Here is a 20675-nt window from a genome sequence, read left to right as displayed (position 1 = left end):
GTGAAAGTAGAAAGTACTCTCCTCTAAATGTACTTAAAGTAGTGACAGTAAAAGTAGTCATTGTCTGATTGGTCCATTTCAGAATAATATCTCTGATATGTTTTATAATGATTGATCATTAAAGTGTTCTCAGAGCTGGTAAAGGTGCAGCTAGTTTGAATGGCTTTGTATACTGCAGGGTAGCTGCTGGATTTACTGCAGGTGAACTACAGTCTGATTTAAGGGGATTATATTTACCATCATTCATCCTAATCTGCCTAGCAACTAAAGGTGTTAAATATATGTAGTGCAGTAGAAGTACACAGTAGCATAAAATGGAAGTACTAAGTAAAGTACCTCAGAAGTGTAGGCCTACTTAAGTTCAGTTCTTAAGTAAATGTACTTAGGTACTGTACACCTCTGAGCCAAACCTGCACCAACACTGTTTCTATGGAGCCTTTGCGACGCTCAGCGGTTAAATTAGAACAAGTTTAATTATATTTCTTTATTTTCAGATCTCCACAGAGAATAATAATGGGAGTTTATTTCCTGTGCAATATACCTGCTGTCTCAGGTGTGTGTTAGTGTGTGAGATCCTGGGTGTAATGTAAACGAGCCTCAGTTTTATTATTGGTTATTTTTAATTATCGCACCGTGACCCCGACCCTCTGTAGAGACGTGCTGTGTTGCAAACAAGGGATTTAATTTCCCTCTCACTCACAGCTGCTGACTTTTCCTCAACGACTCATCAGAGATTCAACACCTTCTGTCCTCAACATGTGATCGAATACAAAATGAAGAAAAGCTTTTATTATTTAGTATTTGAGAAAACCACAAAGTGAAAAGGATTTTTAGAGAAAACACATTTTTCATCCTAACTTTCTGAACGTATGCCTTTGGTTTGTGATTAATATCTCCTCTTGGGACGCTGCTTTACCTTTGGATGTTTGTGAAGGTGGGTCCATCTAGTGGCCAACACGTGGTATTACACCTGTCCACAGCCCCCTCTCTTATTTTGAGGGGTGAGACAGACCTTTTATTTGAGTAAAAGTAGGAATACAGCCATTTAAATCCCTGTATCCACAATATTGCTTGTATTCAAACGTTTTAGCTTCAAATAAAACATTAAATTAAATTATTATTTAAATGTTTGTCTTTGAGTTAAATTGACTTTTATTTTATTTAGTTGTATTCTCTAAATGTTCTCTGTGAATTCAACACACACTGGACTGGCTCCCATACAGGTAGAGATGCAGATTCAAGAAAAATATGGAGTGATCTCCTAATTTTTTCCAGAGCTGTACAGGTTATTTAAATAAAATAAGAGAGGTATGAGTAAATACTCAGAATCAGAGCGGGTTTTATTACCAATTAGGTTGACACATGTGAGGAATTTGATTTGGTATTCAGGTGGCTTAGAAAGACACAGAGAAAAGAACACTGAGCAAAACTAAAATAAATAAAAACAGGACTGTCATGACAGCTATTACAAATATATACTTTAAGACTATTATTACAAATTAACCATTTTTACAACAAATACTATATAGTGTATTTAAAGTGGAGAGCTGTGCTGATTCAAAAGAGGTAGTGAGCAGAGGAAATGGAGTCCATCTTTACTTCTGTATTCACTGCTGTCACGTTTAATCTATAAAAGATGCATCATTATTTACAAGTTGATTTATCTTAATATTTTAACCTGAAAAGTAACTTTCCATTTTACTGCAGGCAGTGTGTATTACAACTCATAATACACACAGCCCGGCCAAAAGAAAGGTCACTCTAGTATCCGTTGGACCGCCTTTAGCTTTGATTACGGGACACATTCTCTGTGGCATCGTTTCCACGAGCTTCTGCAACGTCTCAACATTTATTTCTGTCTTGCATTCATCTTTGATCTTGTATTGATGACGGGAGATTCAGACCACTGCTCAAAGTCTTCTCCAGCACATCCCAAAGATTCTCAATGGGGTTCAGGTCTGGACTCTGTGGGGGCCGATCCATGTGTGAAATGAGGTCTCATGATCCCTGAACCCCTCTTTCACAATCTGAGCCCGATGGATCCTGGCATTGTCCTCCTGTAACATGCCCGCTCCATCAGGGAGAAGAGATCCATGGATGGAATAACCTGGTCCTTCAGTTTATTCAGGGAGTCAGCTGACCTCATTCTTTGGGCACGTTGCTGAACCTAGACCAGACCAACTGCAGCACCCCCACATCATAGCACTGGCCCCCCCAGGCTGGGGACCTCTCTTTTGGCCGGGTAGTGTGTGTTATGTAACGCGCTGTAAGCACTTGGAAAAGCCCTAAAATAAATACCCTTATTATCATTATGTTTTTGAAAAGTGGAATTAGAATATGTCTCTGTGTTGAGGAGGACCGGAAAGCAAGCAGAAACTGGAAATACATGTCTATTTATTTTCACATTCAAACAAACAGTTTCAGACAGCTTGTAATACAAAACAAATAAGTGTCTTAATACAAGAATCATACAAAACATGTCTCTGATTGTTTAGGTAACATTTCATGCAAAACTCGTAGAATCTCTGTCCTTAGAATATGATATTTGGATCGATCTTTCACAAGACTTTATTGAATTTAATAGACCAAATGCTTAATCAGGAAGATAATCTGAATATGGATCCTTACTGAGGTGAATGGTGGGTGCAGCCTTGATTTAAACACGGTGAAATCCCAGGTATTGTAAATATTATATGTTTGTTCTATGTCCTTTATATTTATGTTGCATTGTTGGAGGCGCCTGGGACTCCACACTGTTCTGTGCACATGACAATAAAGCGTTGCATCTTGAATCTACAGTGTCTTCAGGTCCCTCAGTGTATCGCCTGTATGGACCTTCTCCTTGGTCCCACTTTCCCCCCCATCCTCCTCTCCACAACCCTGCAGCATTTGAAGCAGAAGTGCATCCGGAAGTATCCTCTGAACTTCTTGTCCCGGACGCCGTAGATGAGCGGGCTGAGCAGACGTGGAAGCATGTTGGTCAAGATGAAGCTGCTGAAGAGGATGTCCGTCCTCTTCTGGGGCCACGCGATGAGCAGGAAGCGGTTGATGAAGGGCGAGATGAAGGTCAGCATGCAGAAGAGCAGCTGGACCCCGTGCAGCAGGATGGTGTTGCGGGCATTTCTGGCCGAGGCCCGGTTCACGCCGGAGACCGCCCGGGCAGCGACGAAGACCTGGAGGTAGGTGATGACCACAGTGAGGAAGACGAAGGAGAACAGAAGCACCTAAGGGCAGAGGAGGGAAGTACTCAGGTCTTGTACTTGAGTAAAGTAGAAGTACTCAGGTCTTGTACTTGAGTAAAGTAGAAGTACTCAGGTCTTGTACTTGAGTAAAGTAGAAGTACTCAGGTCTTGTACTTGAGTAAAGTAGAAGTACTCAGGTCTTGTACTTGAGTAAAGTAGAAGTACTCAGATCTTGTACTTGAGTAAAGTAGAAGTACTCAGGTCTTGTACTTGAGTAAAGTAGAAGTACTCAGATCTTGTACTTGAGTAAAGTAGAAGTACTCAGGTCTTGTACTTGAGTAAAGTAGAAGAACTCAGGTCTTGTTCTTGAGTAAAGTAGAAGTACTCAGATCTTGTACTTGAGTAAAGTAGAAGTACTCAGGTCTTGTACTTGAGTAAAGTAGAAGTACTCAGGTCTTGTACTTGAGTAAAGTAGAAGTACTCAGGTCTTGTACTTGAGTAAAGTAGAAGTACTCAGGTCTTGTACTTGAGTAAAGTAGAAGTACCAGAGTGTAGGAATACTCTGTCACAGTAAAAGTATTCTAAATGTTCCTCCAGTGAAAGTAGAAAGTACTCTCCTCTAAATGTACTTAAAGTAGCGACAGTAAAAGTAGTCATTGTCTGATTGGTCCATTTCAGAATAATATCTCTGATATGTTTTATAATGATTGGTCATTAAAGTGTTCTCAGAGCTGGTAAAGCAAAGCAGATCATTAATCAAAATCTGCCCGGTAACTAAAGGTATTAAATACATAAAGTAAAAGTAAAAGTACACTTCTGAATTGTAGTGGGGTAGAAGTACAAAGTAGAACAAGTATCTCAAAGTTGTACTGAAATACTTGGGTAAATATTTACTTTACACCACTGCCTGAGGGGAAGGGACATATAAAGGGCTGACACTACTACACACCTGTACAACCAGATTGAGGGTCTGGTGGTGCGGTGTGTTGAAGACGTAGGAGGGGTAACAGGGGAGCGGCCTGGAGAAGACGGACAGAGGCTGGGTGGCGAGGACGATGAGGATGTCCGACAGGGGGGGGATGAAGGACACGAGCCAGATGAGTGCGATGAGAGCGTGGGCTCGCTGCACCGTGCAGATGTGGATGTGATGGAGAGGCAGACAGACGGCGATGTAGCGCTCCGCTGCCATGCCGGCCAGGTTCAGAGGGGTGTTCCTGGAGGAAGACAAACACTCTCTGATTTGTTGATGTTTGTTTGGATGAGATTTACTGTAAAGAAAATGAGGAAGAGATGATGACAACAGGGTAAACGGGATAGAGAGTCATGTTGAAGATGTACTCAAAACCTGGATAAAATCCCCAAATCTGTCGTAATCATACCAACATGATTACAGTTATAAAGATAACACACACTTCATCAATTCCAAATTGGGAAGTGTTTTTGTTGCAGCAGCATGTAAAACAGGGCAGAGCACATAGAGATGAGAAAGAATAGAATATAAACATCGAGTCAGAAACACAGTATACAGAATGAATGAAAACATTTGGTGAATCTGTAAAAGAGAGGAAGAAGAATAACTTGTTGGCAATCACATTTGAAACACTCCGATGTACGAATAATAAAATACTCAAAGTATTTGTGAGGTGTCAGGTCTGATCTTTCTGTCATTGTGCAGAAATAGAAAGTTTAACAAAGATCAGAAATCATTCAAAGAAAGCTGCTTCCAACATTTGATTTGCTTATATTTCGTTTGGCTTGGATTTGCTGAAGAAATCCTAAAGGAGCGTGACATCAGCAGAGCCTAAAGAGTTCATAACCACCAGCTTATTAACACAAGAGTATTGTCGTTCAAAGTTTTAAACCAGCCCACAATCCTCTGGTCTGAAAGTGAAGCCAATGCAGAAGTGCCTTAAGCCTGCATTCCTCCCAACGCCCAGCAGGAGGCGACTCCACTTCTAAAAAAAGTCCTCTGATTGTAAAGAACTACTCAATATTTTCAATCTCTACTTTCAAGTCTTAACCAACACAGTTTGATGTGCATTTAATCATTCATTTATTGGCACCGACACGACCCCCCTTTTGTTATTTCCTCAAACAACCAGTCAGCTACAACAGCTCAAAGTTACCATTTTGAACTGGCTGTTATTTTACCCCAGCAATAGCCTAAAATCATTATTTTTAAATGACTAAAAACAAACAAAAGAAGAAGATTAACCACTACTTTAAATATCTAGATTAATGTTCTGCCATTTTAATAATAAATAACTGTGTTACATTTTTATCCCCAGTTAGTTATCCAGGTTTTATGTCACCTACTTCTTTCTGGTACTTAAATGTCTCCTATTTCTGAAGCTTAATAAGTATATCAATGCATCATCACAAAGGTGGAAACAGTGTGAAATAATACTTACACACTGTTACTAAAGTAAAGTCTTTAACGCAGAACTTCTATACTTTGAAAAGATTAAACTTTGTGGTCGGAAATGAAAATGTGTCATAGCTGTTTTCACACTTTCTTCCCCATCCTGATGTCAGGATATGAAACACAATATTAATCTGAGAGTGATTCAAACATAACGACTAGCTTCATTATTCTGCTCTGCATGTGTGCACCCTCGTGTGGTTTGATCTGATGCTCTAACCCAGAGCTGAGTGCATACTGTGACGCTGACACAACCTACATGTTGGTGGTGACCAAGACGAGCAACATGATCCAGCAGGGGATGAACCCCACGCTGACGGTGTAGGTGGAGATCTGCAGCGCCAGAGAAACCATCAGCATGATCATGTCGTTGATCACCAGATGGATGTACAGCACGTACCTGCAGCAAAGTTAGAGGAGGAGAGCAAAGAGCAGGAGCGAGAGAAGGAGAAAGATAAGCAAGATCAGAACTAACCGGTCAAAAACTCCTCATTCTGTACATTTAGAGTTCATTCAATATTCTATATCCTAATATCCTATACTTCTATATTTAGTGAGCCCCTCATAGTGTATATTTCACAGTCTTCAGATACATATCCTCCACTGTCATTATGTTTATATAGTGCCTCGTTTACATGCTGTGACGAAAACATCCATAAAGTAATCTAATCTAATCTGAGGGTAAACGGGAAGGAGAAGAGAGCTGAAGAGGTACTCAAAACCTGGATAAAATCACACATTTGGTCGTAAATATAAACATATGAACCTAATGCTGTAAAGTTTTTGTGAATTTTGGAAAAAATAAAACTGATCTTTTTGTTTTTTGAATAAAATTTGACTTCCAGAAAAATACTGGATTTATTGGCAATCCGATTTGAAACACTCCTATGAAGTTCCTCTAATAGTATAATTATTTTACATCTACTAAAATACTGATTATTATTATCATCATTAATAATAATAGGTCTGATCTGTATCTGTATTTGTGCTGACAGGTTTAAACAGGGTAAAACAAAGCTTTGACTCACAGCTCTATACTTCCTCTTCTGTTACAGAGCTTCACTGCACATCTGTCTACTTTAATAAGCCATCCCTGCACACTAACTAATGCAAATAACATCCCACTCTTATTCTGTTTCAGCTGTTATTCAACCCGTCATGGTTTTATTGCCAGACTTTTATATTCTCAGATGTTTATAATTCTTTCTTTTCTATTTGTTTCTAAATATGTGCAATACTTGTTTTACATGCTGCTGCAATGAAAATATTTCCCAATTTATGATCAATAGAGTGTATTATTTATCTTGAACTACAGCTCTACAACAAAAGGTGTTATTTGATATGACAGCTTTGTCTTTTACATGCAATTATTCACAATGCTGTACTGAGACTGTGGAGGCAGAGACAGATAAAGATCCCTCGGGGTAGAATGAGAGTGAAAGCAGTCATTGGTGAGAGAAACATCCAAATAATCAAAAATAAGGCCTCAGATCATTTGGTGTTAACTTGAAAACTGTTGCTTTAGTAAAGCTTTCCAGATTTTACAATAGAAATACTTTAGTCAAACGTTAACAACGTTAGAGTACTGGCTGGAGACACCACGGACTGACAATCCATTCAGCTTCAATTTACCCCCCGTGGAGACAGAGGGACCAGGAAACGCTTTTCCGGAAACTAAATCCACCCGAAAACTGAATTATCTGCTCTCATAGATTCACTGAGGGAGCATTGACTTAACGGTCCTCTGAATTAGGACTGCACAATGAAGTTCAAATCTCAGGATTTATGTGTAGCTAAGGAAGAATTATGGAGCTGCAGAGAAATCCCGCCTACACATCGCACTGCACCGGCCCAATAATACGCATTTCTCTTATGCAATGATCATTAGTGGGAAACAAATCAGTCAGAATAATCAACATGAGTTATTTCCAAAACTGTGCAGACTTAGAGTCATTAAATCCTTCTTCTTTTGGGGCGCTCACGTCTTCAAACGTCAAACCGACGTCTCCTAAATGCAGTTTTTATCGCTGTTAAAATACCTGCTATTGAAGGAAAGCATGCATGCAAAGAGTTTAAGTTACAAACAGAAACGTCGTGACATGTAGGCACATCTGAATGTGAAATAGGATCTGTGTTACTCTGACCATCTCCACATGTTAGTCCCCGTGGTTCACCTGGGGTCTCGCTGGAAGTCCTGGCTCTTGAAGTACGTGTAGACGAAAGCTCCATTGATGCAGAGGATGGTGAAGCCGAGAGCAGAGGTGATGAAGTTCTTGGTGAAGGCCTCGTTCAGGCTGTCGATGCGTTTGCTGGAGTTCATGTCGCCTGTGTAAACACTGCAGACACACAGACCTCTGGCTCTAACAGACGATCAGAAACAGAAGCGCGATATCTCCGTGTTGCTGCACTGAAGTTTGCATGAAGGGTTTTTAGAAAGACTGGATTTATCTGAACATGTGGTTTCATTAAGCAGTCACGAGAGCTAAGAGTTGAAGAGACACTGAGTAAAGAGTAATAAGCTCTACTCGTTGAAGGATAGCATTAATGATCAATAACTAAATAACCTGTTGGTGATTAATAAGCCACAGTAACTCTCAGATGATCCAGAACATAAAGCAGGAGTTGTGAACAGAATTATGAATATAGTTTAATCTGATTAATTACACTTTTTCAATAAAGCAGCAAATATTGTATCTATCGTTTCAAATTATAATCACTTTTAAAAACCCTGAAACTTTCATATCCAGGATCAAAAACAGTGGCTTCATTCTTACAGATGTTACAAACACAACTTACTTCAGCAGCACCCTGACGAACAGGCCTGCCAGAGCATCAGGAAGCAGTGCAGCGTATATCAATTGTGTGTGTGTGTGTGTGTGTGTGTGTGTGTGTGTGTGTGTGTGTGTGTGTGTGTGTGTGTGTGTGTGTGTGTGTGTGTGTGTGTGTGTGTGTGTGTGTGTGCGCGTGTGTGTGTGTGTGTTGGGCTAAGGTTTTGGTGACGCAATATCTCTGTTGCACTTACATTTTTAATAAACACACTACTTCTTCCACTTCCATTCCACTGAACAAAACTTCAATAACATTACTTTTATTAAACGGTATATATATATATATATATATATATATATATATATATATTGCAATAAGAAAGACATACAGGGTTGTTCAGCCTCATATTAGAATACATTTTGAAGTTAAATTCATTCATTAAGAGACTCCACAACAGCAGAAACAGCCAGAGCCTCGGGGAATCTTCACAGGCTTTTATTTATTCCTTTAATAACAGGTTCCTGTAAACATACGGGCAGGTTTATCCGACTGAAAAGATCATCGTATCTGTCTGAGGCCGATATTTCCTCTTAAAGCTTTTCCCTGCCGTCACAGATATCACCGTGCATCCCTTCTGACAACATTTAGACACGGGTTCAGGAGTAATATGGTATAGTAGTACAGAAGAGTGTGCATCGATGACTTAAATATAAATCTCTGTGAACAGGAACAAAAGCTGTCTTCTATGTGAATATATTTAAACATATGCCCACTTAATTCTTAATTATTTTTAGTGAACATGTTTTTAAAACCGTTAGTTTCCTGTAAATCATTTCATTTGTATTTATTAGTATCTCCTGAACTCCACTGGGATTAATAAAGGTACACCAGGTGTTATTATACCTGACACTTCATGCATTATGCAAAATCCACCTTCTCATGTCTCTAATACATAAATATGTGTCCCCTCTGTGTCAAGAGACTCTGAAAGCTTCAGGAACAAAGACCCCTCTCTCTTTTTGTCCTGATCCATCTCTAAAAAGATCTGAAAATGAGCTGATCAGATTTTGGTCACTTTGTGATGTCACTATGTTTTTTTTTTGGGTTGTGCAACCATTAGCCAATAACCAACCAAGGTAAGCCCCGCCCACCTTATCACCTGAATCTCCCCCTAGAGCACCATTGTGTTTCTTTAAACCAATCACCCGTCAGAGGGGCGTGGCCAGCAGCAGCTCATTAGCATTTAAAGCTACAGACTCAGAATCAGCTCTTTTGGAACATGGCTGAAACAGAGGGGATTATGGGCCAATCAGAGTCAGGTGCTGTATATATCTGAGACCTGTAATATATTGTTGGAAGAGAGAATAATAGGGGGCCGGGGGCCAACTGGCAATGAGGTTGTAGATTGGACAATGCAGAGCGAAGTGAGGCTGGATGTTTGACCATTTCCTGTAGGTAGTCATGTGATCACTACACAGGAGGCGTTAAATGTACACCACATCAATGCAACTAACCTGTAAAACATGGAACTCCCATCAAACTGAAGCTCTACGCAGCAGACTGGCAGTCAGGTGGACGTGTGGTTTCCTTAAGTGGCTGCAGAGTTATTATATAACTGCAGAAAAGTTGTGCTGTTGACTTGAAATGCATTTCAAATATTCACATGTGGTGCAAACAATACCGTGCTTTGCCAATTAGGAAGCTACCCACAGCGTAACGGAGATCTATGGCGTCTGAGATCACCTCCCTCACATGCAGGAAGGAGAGTAAGCATTTCAGCCGCCGTTATTTACTGCAATAGTCCAAAATCCAATGGAACAATCCCATTGGCTTTGTGTGGAGGAAACCAGGGACATGCACCGCTCTAATCCAGCTACAGGGTCCCTTTCTGCAGCACCGGTCTGACCCTGGAGACAGTCTTCCCCCGGCAGGACAGGTACCGGGTCCAGTACTTCCTGAAATGCTCGTCCCGGAAGCCGTAGATGACGGGACTCAGGAAGCGGGGGATGATGTAGACGACCAGGAAGAAGACGTAGCGGATCTCCAGACTGAAGTGTGGGAAGAGGGAGATGAGAGCCGCCTGAAGGGAGGGAACCACGAAGGCCAGCATGCAGAGCAGCAGCTGGAGCAGAAAGTGTAGTGATTGAGAACAAACAGTCTGGTCTGCTCGGGTTTACTAAAACTGCTGTATGTGTATAAATGTAATTTGGTTTACAAAGTATAGATTACTAAACTATTAATCTCCATTTGTAAACATAAGCAAAGGTCAATATTTGTGTTTTTCAAGGGCCACCTGACGAGTGAAAAGTGAAGTAAAAAATAAGGATTTAGTAAGACTTTTTTTAAATAAAAAAGTCAGATTTCTAAGAAAGAAATCATAACTCTGAGAAAAAAGTCAAAATTTGGAGCAAAAAATCATAAAAAAGTCACAAAAAATATTTTTCCTGAAAATCTCAGAATTCTGACTTTAATCTCAGAAAAACAAACAAACATTTTGGTCAGGTCTAAAAAACAATACCCCATGTGGCCCTAACCCTCTCACGTACAATAACCTGCTGAATCTGAAAGAGAAGCGGTTGTAAAAATAAAGTAAATATTTGTTTTACCTGGAAAACCTGATTTCTTGTCTCAAAAATTAAATTATGTATTTTTAAAAGTCATTTTCCTGCCAAAACTTGTATTAGTCCGTTGCAGAATTTTACCAGATAGGAAATCCCCAAAACCCCCATCCTCCTCTCTTCTGCTTAAAGACCTGGTATTCTTTCAAAACTAAACCCTCTGTATAAGAAATGGCAGCGCTTGATGGACCATTTCAACAACCTCCAAACACTCCCAACCGAGGAGCGGGAAATACTGCTTGTTTTCAACACCTCTTATTTTTTTACTGGCTCATCTTTTTATTTCCGTCTATGTTTTTACTTTAATGTTTGCTAACATGGAATCAATGTGCTTCTTTGAATGCAATTGTATCCCTATGGGTTTTCAAGGTAGGGTTACCTCAATTGTGGACCTGTGTGATTGTACCTGTCTTTCAAAAAAACTAATCTGGTACATCTTGTATCCCCAGTTGCTGTCCATGAGAACGGTGTGTTTGAGTTCCAGTAAACCGACCTGCAGCCCGTGGAGCAGCACGGTGTTCCTGGCCCTCTTCACGGAGGCCAGGCCGGTGGAGGCCGCCTGCGCCGTCAGCATGATCTTGCAGTAGGTGTAGAGCAGCGTCAGCGCCACGCAGGACAGGTACACCCCGTCAAACACACAGTTCTTGTAGTAGATGGACGGGTGGCGGAAGAGCAGCGGGTGATCGCAGAAGATGGGGGTGTTGAAGAAGGACACGGGCTGGTGGACCACGGTGATGAACAGGTCGGTGAGGGGCGGCGTGGCGGTGAGGAGGAGGATGATGCCGATGAGGAGGACGGTGCGCGGGACCGTGCACATGTGGTTGTAGTGCAGCGGGAAGCAGATGGAGAGGTAGCGCTCCAACGCCATGCCGGCCAGGATGAGGGGCGTGGAGCGTGTGGTGAAGACCGCCGTCATGATCTGAGGGAAACAGGGAGGGGGGGGGGGGGATCCTCAGTTATTCTACTTTAATATACTCTCTTCAACCCAGAAGGAGAGGACTCTTTAAAGTAGAGACGCTACATACTGATATACACCTGAACATCAGCAGGAGAGGACTCTTTAAAGTAGAGACTCTACATACTGATATACACCTGAACATCAGCAGGAGAGGACTCTTTAAAGTAGAGACACTACATACTGATATACACCTGAACATCAGCAGGAGAGGACTCTTTAAAGTAGAGACACTACATACTGATATACACCTGAACATCAGCAGGAGAGGACTCTTTAAAGTAGAGACACTACATACTGATATACACCTGAACATCAGCAGGAGAGGACTCTTTAAAGTAAGAGGAGAGGACTCTTTAAAGTAGAGACTCTACATACTGATATACACCTGAACATCAGCAGGAGAGGACTCTTTAAAGTAGAGACTCTACATACTGATATACACCTGAACATCAGCAGGAGAGGACTCTTTAAAGTAGAGACTCTACATACTGATATACACCTGAACATCAGCAGGAGAGGACTCTTTAAAGTAGAGACACTACATACTGATATACACCTGAACATCAGCAGGAGAGGACTCTTTAAAGTAGAGACTCTACATACTGATATACACCTGAACATCAGCAGGAGAGGACTCTTTAAAGTAGAGACTCTACATACTGATATACACCTGAACATCAGCAGGAGAGGACTCTTTAAAGTAGAGACACTACATACTGATATACACCTGAACATCAGCAGGAGAGGACTCTTTAAAGTAGAGACACTACATACTGATATACACCTGAACATCAGCAGGAGAGGACTCTTTAAAGTAGAGACTCTACATACTGATATACACCTGAACATCAGCAGGAGAGGACTCTTTAAAGTAGAGACACTACATACTGATATACACCTGAACATCAGCAGGAGAGGACTCTTTAAAGTAGAGACTCTACATATTGAAGAGCAGGAGAGGACTCTTTGAGATGCACGACTCACCAGGAAACAGCAGACGGAGGCGTGGATCTTCCTGAAGATGTAGCTGACCACGTACAGCGCCGTGACGAGGCTGAGCTGCAGAGCGTCGTTGATCACCATGCAGATGAACATGATGTACCGCGGGTTCTCATAGAAGAGGCTGCAGAGAGAAGGAGGTTAGAGACAGGATCAGAATCCTTTATTTGTCCCACACATAAAAGGCAATGAGTAAACAAACATATGCATGAAAGAGCGACACCTTGTACGTATAAAAGTGAGTGAATAAGTAAACGTATTACAGTTGCAGTAATGAAACAGTTAGAGTTGATACTGCACAGTGAGATGTTACAGTATGAAGTATCACTGATGTATAGTTCACTAGTTTCAAAATCTCAGGGGATTGTATTATCTTTTCTAGACCAAGTTTAGTCACATAAGATACTAAACTGTAGGTCATGCGGTGAATCCTCACACTGAAAAGGGTCATTATAAAAACTAAAATGTCTTATCTATTTCCCAAAAGTGGAAATTGCATTCAGCAAAATGAAGTCACCTTCATGTGATTGCTAAAGGATTCGTTTGCATATATATTTAATGAATCTGAAGTTGGCAAAGGGCAGAGAGAGTTTGCAATTAGCGACCAATTAATCCCATTTTGATCAATGACAAAACAAAATGGACCAGTCTAAAAGAGCAATATTGGGTAAGGCAAAATATTCAAAAATATCTGATTAATTAATTTAAAAATCCATGTTTGAAACAGATCTTTAAAAAATGTTCAGAAGTAATTTAAATATATTTTTCAATGATGATGTCAAATTAAAATAAAATCTAAATAGTGAAGTCATTTTTATAGTTGCAATCAAGTTACCTGTGCCGGAGGAAGGTGTGCACCATGCTGCCGTTGATGACGCTGAGCACGAGCCACACCAGCATGGCCACGATGTTCTTGGTGAGCGCGCTGGAGAAGCCGTCTTTGTACTGAGCCACAGCGCCCCCTGTCAGCGAGGAGCTGCCATTACCAGCCTGCAGCAGCTGCAGAGCATCAGAGGAGTTCAGCATCTCCAGCCTCTCCTCCTCAACCTGCAGGAGCACAGACACACATTAATACACACTCTATCTTTTGTTTTAAGGGATGCATTGTACTACGGCTGCACAATTAATCAACATTAGAAAATGGCTTTAAGGACGAGTGCGATATAAATCAGAGCAAGATATCTGAAATGGATTCCACAGAAGTCTCTTGTTTGGTACAGATTCTCTACAAATATATTTTTCAATCATAATCATATTTACATCTCTTTTTATGTTACACCAATACTATAAATGATCATTATTGACTTTAGGGCTGGAAAATGAGCGGCAAAATCCAATATTGCTTTAAGAACAATATTTATTAAAGGATGAATATGTAAAAAATATCTGAATGAAGTATTGTGGAGCTGCAGAGAGGTTTTACACACACACACACACACACACACACACACACACACACACACACACACACACACACACACACACACACACACACACACACACACACACACACACACACACACACACACACACACACACACACACACATGCTTTAGGGAAGAGTGCAATATTAGAACAAGGCAAGTTATGTGAAAACCCCTGGAATAAATTCTGCAGATTTCATATAATCTACTTTTTGCTGTAAAAAATAAAACCAAGATATTTTTAATTTAAATAGTTTTCAAAGTGATCTTTTGTTACGTCACACATTCTATTTAATGATGGTTATTGACAGCACAGCAGCATAATTAATACATTCTTCAAACATTTAAATTGAAAAATAGACGAGTGCATAAATAAATCCTTTAAGAAAACGATCATTTAATCATAGTTTTTAAATTAAATGAGAATAATGTTTTAATAACTGTAATTATCAGTCAAAAATAATAAGTATTATTGTTCATTCTGCCGCCTGACATTTAAGTTGGATTGAATGATGATAGTTATTAAGATATTAAATTGTAAAATCCAGAAGATAAACATTTTTAAACATTTGCTCATATTATATATTTATTTGAAACAAGAACAAGCGTATATAAAATGTAAGCTTTTACTGACACCAAGCAGCAGCTTGAGGAACGTGGATGAATAATAATATAATGCAGGAAATATATATTTTAGAATACAATCAAAAGAGACAACTGTATATTTTAGGGGCATTTCAAAAAACGTTTGCACACATCAGATTTCTTCTAAGACGAACACGTATATAAAATAACGCTTCTTACTGACACTACGCAATCACTGACCAAGTATAATAAGAATTGCAAATGAAATGCATGATATTTCATCAAATGCACAGATATATTCAAGTGTTTGTAATGTGATACTAACCTGCTCACACACTCACAGTGTCAGGAGTTCATGGCTCAGCGTTTTAAAACAAACCTGCAGAAACATGATAAAACACACACATTCAGGGAACCATAACGAAACCTTAAATCATTTCAGTTTTTAGTTTTACTCTCTGATATAAAATATGTAAACAAACAAAACACACTCAGAACATCTAGATGTGTTTTTCTGCATTTCGTTGAAGCTTCTCGTGGATTGGAAGGGGAGCGAAACAGTCAGAAGAAATGTGTTATTATAAACCAAATCTAATCAACTCTCAGCATGGAAGGTTAACGAAGTGGTATTGTGGGACTAATATGTAAAGTATTAGAAGAAGAACATTGTATTCATGCATTTTATACTAATTTAAATCATTTAGCAGTTCATAAATGTTCAGTCTGTAATTAAAATGAGAAATGCACAACCTCAGAACATTGCTTAAAAAGGTTCATCAATTCTACGTTTAAATAAGCACAATATAAACACAGTGAGGAAGCTTTAGGAAACAATGCAAAGTAAAAACATTACACACTTTTTAAAGAAGAAACACTTGTTAATATCCGCTGCAGCTTCAAAAAATAAAGCATTTATAATAATAATGTATATTTTTATTCAAAGCGACAGAGACCCTCCCTCACCTGCTGAGCCTCTGACTCCTCCAGCAGCCTGTCAGCTCGATTATAAGGATATATAGTGTGTGTGTGTGTGTGTGTGTGTGTGTGTGTGTGTGTGTGTGTGTGGTGGCGAGCATTCTGAACTTAGATCACCATAGGTAGTGAAGAAATTCCCCACGCAATCAACATCTGACTTTAAAATAAACCTTTCTAGTTGCATTCAGGATTATATTTCAATTTGATTTACATACAATAACATTTAAGATGCATTCAGGATTTCATTTCCCCGTTTGAATTTTTTTCATTTGTGTATTGATTGAGTGTCAGTACTCTGAAAAACACCTTGAAGTGCTGTAGTTGTAATGCCAGCACTGCCATCAGTGTCGCAGCATTGACCAGAAAGATCCAGTATATAATATTTACACACCAGTATATTCATCCATCTCTGTATGTATGTCACTCTCTATACAGCACATTGCTTTTGTCATGTGCACTAGTCATTTATGATTTCTGTAAGTAAAAAGCTAACATGAGGCTATCAAAGAACTACAACACGGTCACATGACTTCACGTCTCCACCGCTAAGCTAAAGGCGGCTAATGTTGGGCTATAAAGGAACTACAGCACAGTCACATGACTTCACGTCTCCACCGCTAAGCTAAAGGCGGCTAATGTTGGGCTATAAAGGAACTACAACACGGTCACATGACTTCACGTCACCACCGCTAAGCTAAAGGTGGCTAATGTTGGGCTATAAAGGAACTACAACACGGTCACATGACTTCACGTCACCACCGCTAAGCTAAAGGCAGCTAATGTTGGGCTATAAAGGAACTACAGCACGGTCACATGACTTCACGTCACCACCGCTAAGCTAAAGGTGGCTAATGTTGGGCTATAAAGGAACTACAGCACGGTCACATGACTTCACGTCACCACCGCTAAGCTAAAGGTGGCTAATGTTGGGCTATAAAGGAACTACAGCACGGTCACATGACTTCACGTCTCCAGCACTAAGCTAAAGGCGGCTAATGTTGGGCTATAAAGGAACTACAGCACGGTCACATGACTTCACATCTCCGTCGCTAAGCTAAAGATGGCTAATGTTGGGCTACAAAGGAACTACAGCACGGTCACATGACTTCACGTCTCCACCGCTAAGCTAAAGACGGCTAATGTTGGGCTACAAAGGAACTACAGCACGGTCACATGACTTCACGTCTCCACCGCTAAGCTAAAGACGGCTAATGTTGGGCTATAAAGGAACTACAGCACGGTCACATGACTTCACGTCTCCACCGCTAAGCTAAAGACGGCTAATGTTGGGCTATAAGGGAACTACAGCACGGTCACATGACTTCACGTCTCCACCGCTAAGCTAAAGGCGGCTAATGTTGGGCTACAAAGGAAGTACAACACGGTCACATGACTTCACGTCTCCACCGCTAAGCTAAAGGTGGCTAATGTTGGGCTACAAAGGAACTACAGCACGGTCACATGACTTCACGTCTCCACCGCTAAGCTAAAGACGGCTAATGTTGGGCTATAAGGGAACTACAGCACGGTCACATGACTTCACGTCTCCACCGCTAAGCTAAAGATGGCTAATGTTGGGCTACAAAGGAACAACAGCACGGTCACATGACTTCACGTCACCACCGCTAAGCTAAAGACGGCTAATGTTGGGCTACAAAGGAACTACAGCACGGTCACGTGACTTCACGTCACCACCGCTAAGCTAAAGACAGCTAATGTTGGGCTATAAAGGAACTACAGCACGGTCACGTGACTTCACGTCACCACCGCTAAGCTAAAGACGGCTAATGTTGGACATGATGACGTTTAGTCGTCTCAGTTAGAACCTTGTTAGCTGTTTTTAAATTCACCAGTGGGGTATTTACTGACGTATTTTATGTCGTAGAATAAAAATCTCTTCAGCTTGTGTTAACCACAGACTTTATTTCAGGATAATAACCACAGACACGTCCAAAAACCCATTGACTTCCAGACGGGGGAAACAGGAAGTGATTAAATGCTGACTCTAATATCTTCTTTAAATGATATATATAAATTCTCTTGTCATTTTTCACCCGTCCTCTGTGTTTGCGGGGGCCACTATCTTCACGTTGACCTGGCACCTGTTGCACAGAAAGTACGGTCCTGAAGTACTTCCTGAACTTCTTGTCTCTGACCCCGTAGATTAAGGGGCTCAGGAACCTGGGCAGGATGTAGACGATCAGGTAGTTAGCGTATCTGATTTCCAGAACCCGTCCCGGGAAGATCAGCCTCAGGACGATCTCCACGCTCGGGGAGATGTAGGACAGCATGCACATGGCCAGTTGGGCCCCGTGAATCAGGATGGTGTTTCTGGCTTTCTTCGCCGACGTTCTCTCCGTGGATAAGGCCCGGGCTGCAAACAGAATCCTCAAATATGTGAAGACCAGCGTCAGGAACACGCCGGAGAAGTAGATGATATCGAAGGCTAGTCTTTTCTGAGCCAGGATCGGGTCTTTGAACACGTTCTGCCGCAAGCAGAACACCGACTCGTGGAAGAAGCTCATGGACTCGGTGGCCAGCGTCACGAACAGATCGGTGATATCCGGAGCCGCGCAAATAAACCAGATCATCCCGATGACGATGTAAGTCCTCCGCACCGTGCAGATCTCCGGGTGGCGGAGAGGCTCGCAGATGGCGATGTAGCGCTCGATGGCCATGCTGGCGAGGTTGACCGGCGTGTTTCTGGTGGTGAAGACGGCCACTAGGATGAAGAAGCAGCAGAAGGACACGTTGATCCGGTAGAAGACGTAGCTGAGGATGAAGAGCGTGATGGTGACGGTCAGCTGGACGCCGTCGTTGATCACCATGTGGATGAAGAGGATGTAGCGAGGGTCTTCATAAAAAGTCTGCAAGAAGACAAATGGGGACAAAACTTCAGAGTCCGTCGTAGGGCTGCATGATTTTGACAGCCTGTTTCTGTGCATGTAAATGGTCTGCAAAAGGCTAAAATGCCTGTTTTCCTAACCAATCAGAGCAGACTGGGCTCTGGGTTGAGACAGAGGGTGAGAAGAGGTGCTGCAGCACAGGCAGGATGAGAGAGATAAAGAGCTTTCTGAACATTAAAGCATGTCAGATTGTGCATTAAACCAATAATGCAAATTCCAACGCGTACATGTAGTAGTAAAATAGTAGGGCTGTAACCAAATGATTTTAAAAATACATTCTGAATGAAGATTTGAATATTTGTCGTCATATTTCATAATACTACAAGGACAGGTACAGGAGAGCATTCCGCACACTGCCATAACCCTGCATAACAACACACCTCTGGCTGACAGAGAGCTCTCTGCTCCATAGCTTCAATACTTACTCTATTTATTATTCCACACCTTTCATACTTATTGTACATTTTTTGTCCCGAATGTATATGTTTCACTTCTTTTTAAACGCTATTTTATTTTATTGAAATTACATTGCCTTGTTTTTAAGTAGCTCTATCTATCTATTATCTGTCTGTCTGTCTGTCTGTCTGTCTGTCTGTCTGTCTGTCTGTCTGTCTGTCTGTCTGTCTGTCTGTCTGTCTGTCTGTCTGTCTGTCTGTCTGTCTGTCTGTCTGGCTATCTATCTATCTATCTATCTCTCTCTCTCCCTCCATCCATCCATCCATCCATCCATCCATCATCCATCATCCATCCCTCCCTCCCTCCATCCCTCCCTCTCTCCCTCCCTCCCTCCCTCCCTCTCTCTCTCTCTCTCTCTCTATCTATCTATCTCCACGTTGATGGAGAGATGAAAAAAGAGTGTGGGTTTTTGTCTCTGCAGCTCAATCACAAGCTGTGGCTCTTCTGACTGTATTGAAAGTGCAGGTAATAAATATATCACAAAGCAGCAAACACAAACTAAAAATACTGCATCATTCTTGTGTTTTACCCGAGCAGTTTTGGGTATTTCTGCTGAGACAGCTGGCTGCATGTGTGTGTTAAAGGGCTGCAGAATTTGCATGATAGATTCTGACTTGTGGCCTTTTAAAGTGTCAGAAAGTAGGCAAAAATGCCACTCACATTAACCCAGAGCCGGCGGTCACATCTTCAAATTCCTTTATATTAATTGATAAGATATAGAACTGCACATTTCATCATTTAGGCAACTGGAACGAGTCAAAGTTTGCACTACATCTGACTGAAATCCTTATCAAAATTGTTGTTATTGTTCAAATAGGCTATTCATATGTCCGTGTGTGTGTGTGTGTGTGTGTGTGTGTGTGTGTGTGTGTGTGTGTGTGTGTGTGTGTGTGTGTGTGCACCTGGTGTCTGAAGAAGGTGGCCACCAGGCTCCAGTTGATGTAGCTGAGGAGCAGCCAGACCAGAACCACCATCAGGTTCTTAACGAACGCCGAGGTGAACGTGTCTCTGACGAGCAGGAACTGAGGCACACACACACACACACACACACACACACACACACACACACACACACACACACACACACACACACACACACACACACACACACACACACACACACACACACACACACACACACACACAGGAGAGAAACACTTATTAAAGCAATTATTCAACATTTATTTAACCCCAGTGTCTCTGATCGAGTTGACATTGTGGGAGAAATGCATCAACGTTTGTCTGATTGCATGAAGACTGGGCTTTTGTGCAAGGACAGGGAACGGTCCAGAAAGAGGAGCCTTCGTTATCACACACACATGTTCTTATTGAAGGCAGGGTACCATAAAAGTCAGTGTCAGTTTGGTGCTTGAATAATTAA

General features: G+C 41.2%; 3 protein-coding genes across 3 annotated transcripts; all 3 read right to left on the bottom strand.

The window, feature by feature from the left end:
• Nucleotides 1-2813: 2813 nt before the first annotated feature.
• LOC134882245 (odorant receptor 131-2-like) lies at nucleotides 2814-7924 on the bottom strand. Its single transcript, XM_063909856.1, has 4 exons — nucleotides 7779-7924; nucleotides 5878-6004; nucleotides 4132-4413; nucleotides 2814-3224 (listed from the first exon to the last, which is right to left on the bottom strand). The coding sequence occupies exons 1-4, from the start codon at nucleotides 7922-7924 to the stop codon at nucleotides 2814-2816; spliced, it is 966 nt and encodes a 321-aa protein (XP_063765926.1).
• A 2322-nt stretch (nucleotides 7925-10246) lies between these two features.
• LOC134882244 (odorant receptor 131-2-like) lies at nucleotides 10247-13884 on the bottom strand. The gene is made up of 4 exons (XM_063909855.1): nucleotides 13784-13884; nucleotides 12934-13072; nucleotides 11485-11910; nucleotides 10247-10495 (listed from the first exon to the last, which is right to left on the bottom strand). The coding sequence occupies exons 1-4, from the start codon at nucleotides 13846-13848 to the stop codon at nucleotides 10247-10249; spliced, it is 879 nt and encodes a 292-aa protein (XP_063765925.1). The 5' UTR covers nucleotides 13849-13884.
• A 106-nt stretch (nucleotides 13885-13990) lies between these two features.
• On the bottom strand, nucleotides 13991-20307 carry LOC134882243 (odorant receptor 131-2-like). The gene is made up of 3 exons (XM_063909854.1): nucleotides 20197-20307; nucleotides 18028-18799; nucleotides 13991-13995 (listed from the first exon to the last, which is right to left on the bottom strand). Exons 1-3 carry the CDS (start codon nucleotides 20266-20268, stop codon nucleotides 13991-13993), a joined length of 849 nt encoding a protein of 282 aa, XP_063765924.1. The 5' UTR covers nucleotides 20269-20307.
• Between the last annotated feature and the right edge of the window lie 368 nt (nucleotides 20308-20675).

This window comes from Eleginops maclovinus, chromosome 20, assembly GCF_036324505.1.
Source record: "Eleginops maclovinus isolate JMC-PN-2008 ecotype Puerto Natales chromosome 20, JC_Emac_rtc_rv5, whole genome shotgun sequence".
Classification (NCBI taxonomy): Eukaryota; Metazoa; Chordata; class Actinopteri; order Perciformes; family Eleginopidae; genus Eleginops; species Eleginops maclovinus.
This window is presented reverse-complemented; position numbering and strand designations above follow the sequence as displayed.